Here is a 12230-nt window from a genome sequence, read left to right as displayed (position 1 = left end):
AATTTTTTAAACTAATTTTTATTTCTAGCTGTAGGTTTCATTTAATCCAATAATAATTAAATTTTTTCAATTTTAAATATACTTAGATTTTTGCATCAGCTTTCCAAAGGTTTTTATACTGAATTTTGGTATTCAGTACTTTTCCAAAAGATTAATCTTCAGAGCTTTTCAGAGAGAATTTATGGCATTTTGAAACATATCGTACACAAAGAGAATTTGTTTATTCCTAATAGTAGAAGTCAAACCTCATATACTGTTTGTTCATAATTGTATTTTTATCTTTTATTATTTAGGGAGGGGGTTTTTGGTGCAGTTTCATATTCAATAAAACATGTACATGTACACATAGATGACTTGTCTTTTGTTTGAAAAAACTGAATCTACTACAGGCTTCTTGTTGAATATGAAATTGCATCATAAACAATTCCTCAAATACCAATAGAAAGTACAAATACATGTAATGAATTAGTACTTGAGGATAACCCTCTTCTATTAAAACAATGAATTTCTTTTCCAGATATTTCTGAATTTTAATTTATGTTACTCTTACTCCTACTCATACTCCTCAATAACAATATTTCATCATTGCCATATGAATGTGCATATGAACTGTTTTTTAATGTTTGAATATGCAATATAATTAAAGGAATAAGGAGTAACAAATATATTTTGTTACTCTTTACTCCAACTCCTACTCCTTTAAAAACCTCTGACTCTTACTTCTTACTCCTACTTGTACTCCTGCTCCACATCCCTGTTTGTGACTGACACTCTTGTTATATTATTCTGTGGGAAAACAGAATACCATTAAAAAATTTTTCTTTACCAATTGCCCTAATTGAATCATAAATAAATTATTCTAAATATTTGATTTTCTATTAAATTGCTTGAGAGAAAACAAATCATACAGGAACACATAACAAAGTTAGATACACTGTGTATATAACTTCATTGTGTGTTCCTGTGTGATTCGTTCTCTCTCAAGCAATCTTATGCTTACTCCTAACAATTAAAAAGAAAACAAGAGGTAATCAATTACAAATTTGATTTTCTAATGACTTTTCTTGTACATTAGTGCATGTGCACGCACAGATATATATAAACTAGATACTAATAGAGAGGAGACTATTTAACAGTGACAATAGAAATTTATTTCATGAAAGGAAGTTATTTGAAGTAAAAATTTCATTACAACAGTCAAACTTAATCCAAATCATCATATATATTAAAGTTTATATATTTTCAGATTCCTTATACGATGAAGCTTCTATCTACCTCACTCAGAAAAGTGTTTGGAGGTAAAACGATTTCAATCTTTTTTAATATGATGATTGAACTAAATTTTAACAAACTTACCAAATAACAATTTATAGGAAAGAAATTGAGTTTACACTCGAACTTATGAAGAAAGCAGAAAGAGATCTTAATCAAAAACAGAAACAGTTAGAAGAGTGGGAGAATCGTTTACTCGAGAAAGAAAATAAACTAAAGCATCAGAAACTCTGCATGGTTTGTTTCAGTATTTAAAATTATTGTTTAAAAAAACAAAAAATCACTTTATTTCATGTCTAAATCTTTTAGGAACTTTACAATCATGATGTAAACCTATGGTCTGAAAAAGATGTTGTGAGTATACATTTTAATCTAAAAAAAGTTGAACATTTTTATTAATGTATGTGATGAAATATTTTTACTTCAGTATCTTTGGATCAAACAATTTGGAAGTGATGGTAAGAATTTCTCATTAATATTTTTATAAATTTATTTTAAGATAATTTTTAAATAATATGCATTTGTGGATTTCATTAATTTTGTATCACTGTTGTTTGTTTAGTAAGTGCTCAAGATTTAGAACAATATGCAGACTTATTCCTCAATCAACATATCACCGGAAAACGTCTTTTGATGTTATCATCGGAAACTCTTAAAGACATGGGCATTAATTCTGTTGGTCACAGAATACACTTAATAGTTAGTATTGAATTTTAAATAATGCGACATTCAAATAAAATCAATTTTTATAATCTGTACATAAAAATTCCACTTCTTATAGGATGAAATTGAAAAATTAAGAAATCTATAACAAGAGAATGATAGAATTTCCCCCATTGGAAAAGGTAAATATACATATTTTTTAATTTAATATATTAATAAATAAGAAAAAAAAATTATTTGATAAGGTATTTCTAAGCAATAAGCAAGTATTTGATACCTTTAACATTTTCAGCTAGTCACATTAGTAACTGAAAATGTTAGTTATTAATAAGGTAAAGATTATTACTTGTTAAAGATCAGTTGGAAATTACAAATAACATTCATAGATCTCTGACCCATTAGGTACAGTACAAGGTCTTTCAAAAAAACACTCCATTTTTTGTTGAATTGATTTCTAAACTAGTTAGTTTAGAAATTTAAACATTTTTTGATGTGTATTTGTTTAATAAGCTTAGGAAATCATAATTGTATGAAGACGTTTTCAATGCGTTCCTCATCAGCATCTCAAATAATGTGCAACCAACATCCAAAGTTCTCCACAATTGCATTAAGAGTTACTGTTATGATACAGATTACTGGTGCTGAAATTTCAAAATTCAGCTCTTCAATACTGTGAATATTATCTATGTGCCTGGGTAATATTTGCAACAGGAAATAGAGATTGAGATCAGACAAGTATGGTGGCCAGGATCTTTAGATGAATATTATCATTATTATTGTCAAAATGCTCATTGAGATTATCCAATATGGTATTTAAATTAAAAATTGATTCCCATTTTGTTGATAAAATGTTTCTCCAAACTCAATGACCATTTCAGAGGAAATGGAGATAACAATTAGTATTCACTGTATCATTGAAATATATTGTTGATAATGTGCAATCTCCCAAACTTGCTGATTCACATGTGCCAAGTATCTGATTTTTAATAGAGCAATCAATGTAAACTGAAGTAATTGTTTAGAAAGATCATCAAGAATAGTATTTAATTTTATATATAATAATGATGCATCTGTTTGTTTAAAATGAAATAAATGTAATTAGGATTAAAAATTAACAAATCTTTTCACTAAATAAGTATAATAATAGTAAGGTTTTATTACAGAACATTTGTCACAATCCTCTGCCTACATTTCATCGACCTAAAACTATAAAACTCACACTACTGTTTGGAAATCATGTACGCTTGGGAATGTCTTCATCAGATCATAAATGGAAAATGTTTGTTGAAGTAGACGATGAAGAAAATCCACTTAATGCTGTTACGTGTATTAAAGAAGTTAGTTTCGAATGTAGGCAAGCAGGTCTCTCTTTAACAAGGATCACTCAAGTTAGTATTCATATTGCTTTGTTATAGTTAAGTTTATAATTTTTTTTCTGTGAAACTGTTTTGTAATTAATTTTCTTTGTTGTTTAGCCTCCATTTGTTATGGAAAGATGGTGTTTAGGAATAACTCCGGATACCATTGTTACATGTATTGTTACTTATCAGGTAAATGAATATTTATTATACAATATGAATATTTATTAACTAACATTGTTAAAAATACATTCAAAAGATGATATTGACACATTGTATTTTATTGACAGCACATTATCAAAAAACCTAGATTTACAAAACATTGTCATCAAGTCAAAACAGAAGGGCAACTTTCAGAGCAAAGAGAAGTTACGTTGACGCGAAGAATGATAAGAGGCGAATCAAACAGTCCTCATCGTAAATCTAGCCAACACAGCAGAAGTGCTCCTATTATTCCCAACGCATGGAAGAATCGTTACTACTCTGATCAATTTCCTCTTCAAAATGATAATATTGGTAAGTTTTATTATGTGGAGTTGTTTATTTCCTCTTTTTACATATCAAATTTTATAAAATGCTTCTTTTTTTATATCAGAACAAAGTACATGGGCAAATGTTGCTTCTGGCGAAAGTCGTAATACTCCATTTCAAAAGAAAGATTTTCCTTCTCTTGGAGCATCGGATACAAGCAGCAGTGAAGGAGAGAGCATTCTCGACACAGTCAAGGCTTTGGGGTTGCATCTTTTTAACGAAAGCTCTGCCGAAAAATTATCGCAGGCCAAAAGATTCATGAAACCCGACCGCAAAGTTTTATTCTCCCTGCACGAATCGAGTTCTTCAGAGTCAATCGGTAACAACGAAACTTCAAAATTCTTCAGAGAGAGAAGAAGCAGCACACCGTCTCGCAAATTGGGACACCAACGAAGAAAATACAGACACTCTTCGAGTGATTCGGGATTTCCCTTCGAAAATCACTGTGAAAGTAATCTCTTCGATAACGACCGCCTGAATAAGCACTTTGTCAAATTCCAACAATGTCGCATCAGGCTCCAGAGAGAGGTGGATCACGTTCAATCTAGCAGTCAGCGATCAAACACGAGCGAGAAATCGCACCAGAGAAACACCATGGATTCATTTAACATCGGATTAGAGGACAGATTTTCGCAATTTCCCTTTCGCTTTCACCAGCACGGAAACGGCAGCACATTCGGAAAGAGATGCCGCGGAAGGGGAAGACTGTTCAGTAGGGAAAAGGGCGAGCCCGAGCTAAGAGCCTGGAGTTTAGACCGCGAAGAAGGAATGTAAAAAAAGTATGCATATTATATTTTTGCTTGCTACCCATTTCCACCACCGTAATGTGATAATTATGTTCCATTGTATTTATTTCAATTAATATTTAAAAATGTCTTTGAGTCGGTAATTTTTAAAATTACCAACTTGAAAATTAAAGATCAAGGAAAATTTGAAAATATTTTCTTAAAAGAAAAGGAGAGAGAGAGAGAAGGGGGCAAATTTTGATAAACCAAACTTTGGTTTACTTATCCGATTAAATGTCTTAGTAATCTGTTATCACGACACATTGTCTCCGTCACTAACGGTCTCAGGTTGTGAACTCGTTATTCTGTAAATACTACCTTCCATTGACTAATGTGCCAATTGTGCAATAAAAAATTCATACCTCATCATTAAAATTAGACACAGAACACAGACAGAGAGAGAGAGGGAAGAAAAATACACACTTCGTGTACATTTTCTATCAAATCGGAGGCTTTTTCCCCTCCCACATGGCTTATAATTGTGCACATAATTTTTTCTCGAAATTCGAAAAGCACAGAAAGAACTCGACACAGAGCACAAATTTTAATCGACAAAGTTTTTATCCCGGTCGTCCCTCACCATTTTCCACGCAGATTTGCAGCCGACGTCCGCGCCAGCTCTCCCTTCCGCCGGCAGGGTCCAAACTGCCGCGGGAAGGGTCCGGCTCCCGCGGGCGGTCTTTTCCACGGCATCAATTTACAGATTTAAAACGACAAGAGTATAATTTACCACGTGACAATCTTGTTAAGACTTCTGTTCCCTGCACAAATTCTTTTCAATTCAAACTTAGTGTAACTAGTTTGTGTTTATATGTATGTAAATAAAAAAATATTTATTATTATTATTAATTATTATTGTTATTATGTATATTTACAATCATCACAGGTTTATGAATCTGATAATTATTTAAATTGTGATCAATTTACAGTTATATAAAGGGAAGAAATATATATATGTATATTATTCAAAAATATATTAGTTACCATAAAAATTGTTGAAAAAATTTTTGGTAAAGGAAATATTTATTTGTATCTAAGTGTTTAGATTATGTACCTTTAAAAACAAACAAATAATTATTTATTTATGTAAATAGATGTTTGTGACAAATTTTAATTGTCTGTAATAATTCTTACCGCTTCAAAATACATTTTTTTTTTCTTTTTAAAAAAGGAATTTATATTTAGAAAGAAAAATTATATATTGTTAAAAACTCATGTATATATAGTGAGATTTAATTAAAACAGCTTTAATATAATTTTTCTTTGTTGCGACAGATGGCACCACCCGTTCGATTAATTAAAATCGCTCCGTTAGGGGGTGAAATATTTTTAAAACTTACCAACTATCGATCAATACGCAATTAGGTGCTAAAAAATTGTGTAATTAAATAAAATAAAATTTTAAAAAATCGGGTATTCGTTTATTCGCGGCGCAATTATCTTTAGGACTTAATTAAAAAATCGTTAATTGGTTTTACGTAAAAAGAAATTTTAGTAAAAAAAAAAAAATTCAGTGCCGTGACCAGGATTCGAACCTGGGTTATTGCGGCCACAACGCAATGTCCTAACCACTAGACGATCACGGCTACCGAGACACGTTTCAAAACTCCCCTAACAAGCTTTATATACTAACCACGTGGCTCTTTCTTTAGCTTGGCACTTACGATTGGTTGAATTCGAAAACTTTTAAATTCAAAATTACGGTAATAATAGAAACTCGTCGATACCGACACTAACATTTGCAGAAATTACAATAAAAATAACACTTGTAGTTTCTACCCGCTGTCGACAGATGGCGTCGCGAGACGTAAATCGAATCGTTTACGTTATCGCCTTTTAAGTGTACTGTACGCAATTAAAGTGTTATTGAAGTGTCTCGGGATGCATTAAAGGTGCAAACGTGTCCTTTTTAAATCTAAGATTTATGCAGAAAATGTCGCCAGTTAACATTAAAGCCGAGACGACATGAAAGCATTTGCATTTGTTTTTTTTTTTTTCCTTTTTCTTGTTGGATTACAAGGCTATCGCCGCATAGATCAAAATCGTAAAAAGTATTTAAAGTTATGACATCAACCAAGCGGCGGGAAAGGAATCAAAGGATTTAGGAACAAAAACAGACCGCTGTCCACTTGTCATGCCGGTCATACTGACGCCTAAGGGAACAGCTTGTATATTTTGTAAGCTTGTTATTTAGTTTTTGCAAAGCTTGTTACGAATCACAAATGACACCAAGTAATGTGTTTGCCAATGCCTTGCACACTTGGCATGAGTATATTTATTTCGGCATTCATATTTCTAAGCTTTATCCATCTTAAAACGATTAAAAATGGAGGGAAAAAAATCAGCGCGGAATCTTGGGTCGCTCAGAAAAAACAATAACAAGAAAGGAGGAGTTTTTTAAGTATTTTTTATTATTATTATTTTTTTACTTTCATCACTTATCTAGAAAGGACAGGGCCTAATTTCTAGCTAAAAACTATAAAACATCCATTGATAAAAGCTTCTGGAAAGTAGTCAAACATCTATAAGGAAATCTTTAGCCAGAACGATGCTTAAAAGTAATTTTAGAACAAGAAGAAATAGGAAACTTAAGCACATATTCTTGAAGAAGTGGCGTACTTGTGGGGGGTGATGTGGGTGTTGGATCCTCCAGCGGTTTTATGGTACGCTTAATTTTTATTCGTTCCGATTGTAAGCCCACTACTGTACTTTTTACAGATTACTCCGGTGCAAAATCTTAGTTACGCCGCTGTCTTGAAGGAATAATACTTTTCAAAACCCGTATGATACGTTTGAGCTTGAAGAAATTCCTAAATTCCTCACGAATGCATTCCAATTTCAGTTTTGTAGGTCTAGAGAACGATACCAAATTAAAAAAAAAAGCGTGGTGAAAACAATCTTATATCGTAGCGTGTGACTTGATTTCGCATACAAAGATTAGATAAGATTTCACAACGTAAGGAAAAAATACTTCCTCGAGATGATTGATTTATCACCATCCTAACGAAACTTTCTCTCTCTATTAAGAAATGAAAAGTAATTCGAACAATCGGAACATCAGTCAATTTGATAAATCCTCAGCATGAAGTTTACAGAATGAATCCGAAAGGCCATCACCCCCGAGTATTATCGCCATTAAAATTTTTTGATGAATCCCTCCATTGTCTAATTCCAGATAGTTTAGACGTTTCAATTATAATCTTTGATGTGTTTTTAAAATGTTATCAAAGTCTAAATTCGTTTTTTAATTAAAAAAATAAAATAATAGTATTAACTTATCTGTAGCTTCGTTTTCATAATTAGTATTTATTAAAAGAAAAATAATAATAATAATTAATAATAATAATAATAAACGACCAATTATTGAAACATGCGAAAAATTTAAAAATATCTTTAACCAATCACAGTTCGAGATTTAAATTTTAAATTTTTTTCCCTTTCTTTAATTGGTTAATCGATTTTAATTTTAAAAATTTAAATTTTTATTGTGAATTTTAGCATTCTTTTTTTTAATTTGAGATTTAAATAAAATTTAAAAGATTTTAACTGCGTTATGAATGAATTTAATTTTCTGATAATGTCGTAGGGTTTTATTTACGTCGTGTCTACGGTAAATTTTTTAAAGAAATTTGATTTGCCCTTTCGTATATTTAAATTTAATGATTTGATTGGATTAAGCGTGGTTCAAATCGGCGAAAGAATCGATTAACGTTAAGTGTAATTGGTGGAAACTACAACAGGAAGTACAAGAAACACGGGGCAATGGCCGCAACTAGAGGCAATATCTGGCATGAGAATGTCATAATTCAAAATTTGTAGCAAATTACCTGTCCTGTACCCCTTTTGTCATGTCTGCTATACTCATTAAAGTCTCTCTCCTGTTTGGAGCTAACTCTTTATCTAGAAGACGGTGCCCCGAAAGACAAATGTACATTTGGGACTTTGAAGACGAGCATTGGCGTACTTTTTCGAAGCGAATGCATTATGCCCGAGGCGTTGTCGTGTCTCTAAAACAAACAGACCAGTGGGAAACCTCTAACAGACAGACAGAGCGATCTATCAACTCCTCCCCGTTTCTAACAACCCTTGCTCAGTTCTGACGGATGTTGTCAGGATAATGAGGCAAACCGTACCCGTTTGGGTGGATTACTTTCTTTATTCCTGACAACAAAGAGAATTTAAACAAATCATTGGCGCCATTTTCTTCATTTACATCTATAGCAAACTTGTTTAAACGATTATTATCTCCCACGGATTAAGGCTATAGAAGTTCAAATCAATTTTTCGCAAGTATGATGCGAATAATTAAGACTTACCTTTTAAGATTTATTATAGTTGTTCGGCTGTGCTGAGATTTTTATCGTATAATCTCCCTCCCGCTCGTTATATGTTAATTATGTATGGACCCACGATAACCCTACTATGAAATTTAATTATGTGATACCGTAGAAAGGGTAGAATTATTATAGTAATTTTGAAAAATAAATATTTGTGAGTTTTAAAAAAGTATTTTACCTAAAGGAAGAATTTTTTTCATATTAATACTTTTTTAAAAGTATTAAAAATTATTCAATTACCAGTTATGAATTCTTCGAATAAAAGAGAATTATGAATAATTATAATAAATATGTATGAAATTCCCTGTGAATTTTTTAATTATTTAAATTATATTATACGATATTCATCACGGCTTATTAAAACACGGTAACGGAAGTAACAACCCTGTATTATTCTTAGTTATATGAATAGAATTTATATATAGAAATTACAAGAACACCCAAGGGAAATTTTTACCTTAAAACTTATTTACAATATTTCAGTTTTACGTAAATAAAAGTATGATTTGGACTCGATATGATTCCATTGACGAGCTGGAAAAACTATAATTTGGCTGGTGATGCCGTTGATGGCATGCCTGTGAATGAAAGCGAACTCGACACTTTTTTCTTCCAACAAGGCACGTTTCACAGTTGTCTTTTTGTTTTCCGGCAATGGCATCAGAACTACAGAGGATTTGGGACATTTGTCACATATGTATAGCGAGCGCACGGCATTTACACGGCCGGATTGCACCAACGAGAGTAACGTTGTTATTTTTGTCGGCAATTGTATCCAGTTCTATTTAAATTTCCTTCGATGACGTAAACACGCTGGAAAAATATTCGAAGATTCTTTCTCGTGTTTTACTGTCGATGTCACCGGCCATCTGCCACTAATGACTGTTTTGCAGTACGTTTTGCGTCACCGTCCTCTTCAAGCCGTTCCCCCTGAGGTGTCGAGGATCGGAATGTAGACGATGTCTATAAGCTGATTGGCGAAAAGAAGTAGTATGCGCGACACATCTACACAATGAGAAAGACATATAAGAGCATTCGCACAATTGATAAATTATTATTTGTTTACTTAGCTCTAGCGTGACACGACAGTTAATTGCGGTAGCCCAAGGAGTAGGCGCTAATTAACTCCCCCCTTTTTAACCAATTTAAGAAGCATTGAAGTTAATACTCCGAGTAAATTCGGCCATAACTGCTCTATAACCGAATTCCGCATAGTCATAAAGCTGGATTAGCTAAAGGGAAAAATCAACAGGGGGCCTCCGAGTCACGTGAACTTTTGTGGTACGCGAGAGTTAGTTTTTCTTATCTCTTCTGTCTGTCCCGAGACTGTCTAATACCACCAATTAACCCCCAAAGGGGCCAGAGGGACTGTACTACACATCTGTCTTACCTCTCAAGTAAATCGCTGCTCCTATTGCTTTTAAGTTTCAGATCTAATCTTCAGATTACTAAAGTAACGAAAGGTCCAATAATAATGTAAAATATAACGGCAACAATAGTTAATAACAAAGATAACCCGCAGCGGTAGCCATTTTTAAAAGAGGAAACACTAGTTAATTTTCGAAAAAGAAAGAATGTTATCATTCGGATCACTCCCTCGTCCGGCATTTATATCGAGTATCGAGCTTACAGTCTGGATAAATTTTATATGCAATATTAATTAACCAGTATACACTGGTCTGGTAACGACTGCCGATCCTTTGCCGTACTGTACAGTTAATTGCTTCTTCTATTCTAGTGTCTTAGGAATATATCGTTACGAGGTGAAAGACGAGTGAAAGTTTAATTGTAAAAAGTAGCGGTAAATTTTCGATAACGGTACATGAAGATCTGTTTTGAATTTATTTAGTTCGTTATAATCGTCAGTCGGGCGCCTGTATGCAGCACCCAGATGTTGACTAAGTGTAGAAAGAACGTCCAATTACCGATATTAATTCGCCTTATCGGCGACTACGTCACTTTGTGCTTGGGGTTTTGTATATCCTCGCAGCTGCACGTGGACGGCGTCTGTCTGTCGTCTGACTGCCTGGGACACCTGCTGCTATTCCATCTGAACGATGTCGATGGCCCAAACTGAGAAGTTCGTACCGATTATTATTACTATTATTCATTATATCCAAGCTTTCAATGCTTTATAGCCACGACTTTCGACTCTACAATAATCAAACTCGCAGCACTTAGGATATAAACTCCCCGTCCAATTGAAATTTGTTATACACCTCACTCGGTTACGTTGTAATGGGAAATTTAACTTTTTATTATATATAACTTAGTAGTGTATATGTTTATAGTTAAGAGCAGGAGCGAATAATTGTATTTACCATTCATAATTAATTTATAAAAATTAAAATTATAGATGGAGGCTATTTAAATTCATTTTAAAAAATTCTCCAATTGTTTAATTCGTTTCATTTTCTAAAAACACGTATTAGAAAATTATAAAATCTCATTCCCCGATTGGACAGTTTTAAAATTAAAAAAAAAAAAAAAAAATGAAATCGCCCAATTATACTATTCGATACAATACCAATAATAGATTTTGCCTTTAACGAAATTATAGCTTCATCCCGATTGGCTAAATTTGAATAATCTTTTTTTTTTTTTGTTTTGTTTTTAATGAATGGGAAAAAAGGAGGGAGCAAATTAAATCTTTTACTGAATAAAAATGACTTTTTATACTCTTAACAATCGATTATAGCGTAAGAGATTTGTCAGATTGTCGGAAATGTGCCAAAAAAGTAAATATCGGTAAAGGCCATTTCTCTTTCCGCTGACAGAAGTACTTAAATAATTGATTCCGTCCGATGGAGGTACGGAGAGGTGGCAGGCAATAAAACACAGCAGGTAATCTGGCAAAACTAACAGAGTCGAAAATCTCCAACGAGTATTCAGCCATTAAAAAAAAAGTAGGATGAAAATACACACGCGATTTTCCTTTCGACCTTGCAACCCCCATCCCCTTCTACCGTCTGCTGCCTGTTCCCACGGTAGGGGGCGCCTCCGGCATGATCCCAAGCGAAACTGGTTCCGTGACATTTAAGGGTTAAATTTTATGCATTAAAATTTATATTAAACCCTATTTCGGACGTTAAACTTTCTTAAAATTTATTAATATAATAAATTAAAAAATGCGCGCGCAGTAAGGAAGAATTACTATTTATTTTTTTTTTTCTCACTATGTCTTACGTTACTGGTAGTTTTTAGAGGTAATTCCCCGTTTCGGGCTACACGTTATAGGATATTAGTGATGCAGAAAATTGTTAAATTAAATAATTAATTAGTAT

General features: G+C 32.7%; 1 protein-coding gene and 1 non-coding gene across 2 annotated transcripts in view; one reads left to right on the top strand and one right to left on the bottom strand.

Annotated features, from left to right (window-relative positions):
• The window catches only part of LOC136987447 (mitogen-activated protein kinase kinase kinase 20-like), a 36936-nt gene extending 31485 nt beyond the window's left edge, over window positions 1-5451 (top strand). Inside the window, 11 exon segments of the mRNA XM_067285185.1 lie at window positions 1247-1298; window positions 1374-1509; window positions 1582-1626; window positions 1700-1730; window positions 1835-1971; window positions 2054-2077; window positions 2079-2117; window positions 3099-3323; window positions 3411-3485; window positions 3584-3809; window positions 3889-5451. Of these exon segments, the coding sequence (XP_067141286.1) occupies window positions 1247-1298; window positions 1374-1509; window positions 1582-1626; window positions 1700-1730; window positions 1835-1971; window positions 2054-2077; window positions 2079-2117; window positions 3099-3323; window positions 3411-3485; window positions 3584-3809; window positions 3889-4598 (1700 nt within the window). The 3' untranslated portion in view covers window positions 4599-5451.
• A 672-nt stretch (window positions 5452-6123) lies between these two features.
• Window positions 6124-6195, bottom strand: TRNAH-GUG (transfer RNA histidin (anticodon GUG)). The gene has a single exon. It is a non-coding gene; the product is annotated as a tRNA-His (tRNA).
• Window positions 6196-12230: the final 6035 nt, after the last annotated feature.

The sequence above is a fragment of the Centruroides vittatus genome, unplaced genomic scaffold (genome assembly GCF_030686945.1).
Source record: "Centruroides vittatus isolate TY-2023 unplaced genomic scaffold, ASM3068694v2 scaffold_211, whole genome shotgun sequence".
Classification (NCBI taxonomy): Eukaryota; Metazoa; Arthropoda; class Arachnida; order Scorpiones; family Buthidae; genus Centruroides; species Centruroides vittatus.
Note: the sequence above shows the minus strand (reverse complement) of the source record. Positions and strands in the feature narration are given on the sequence as shown.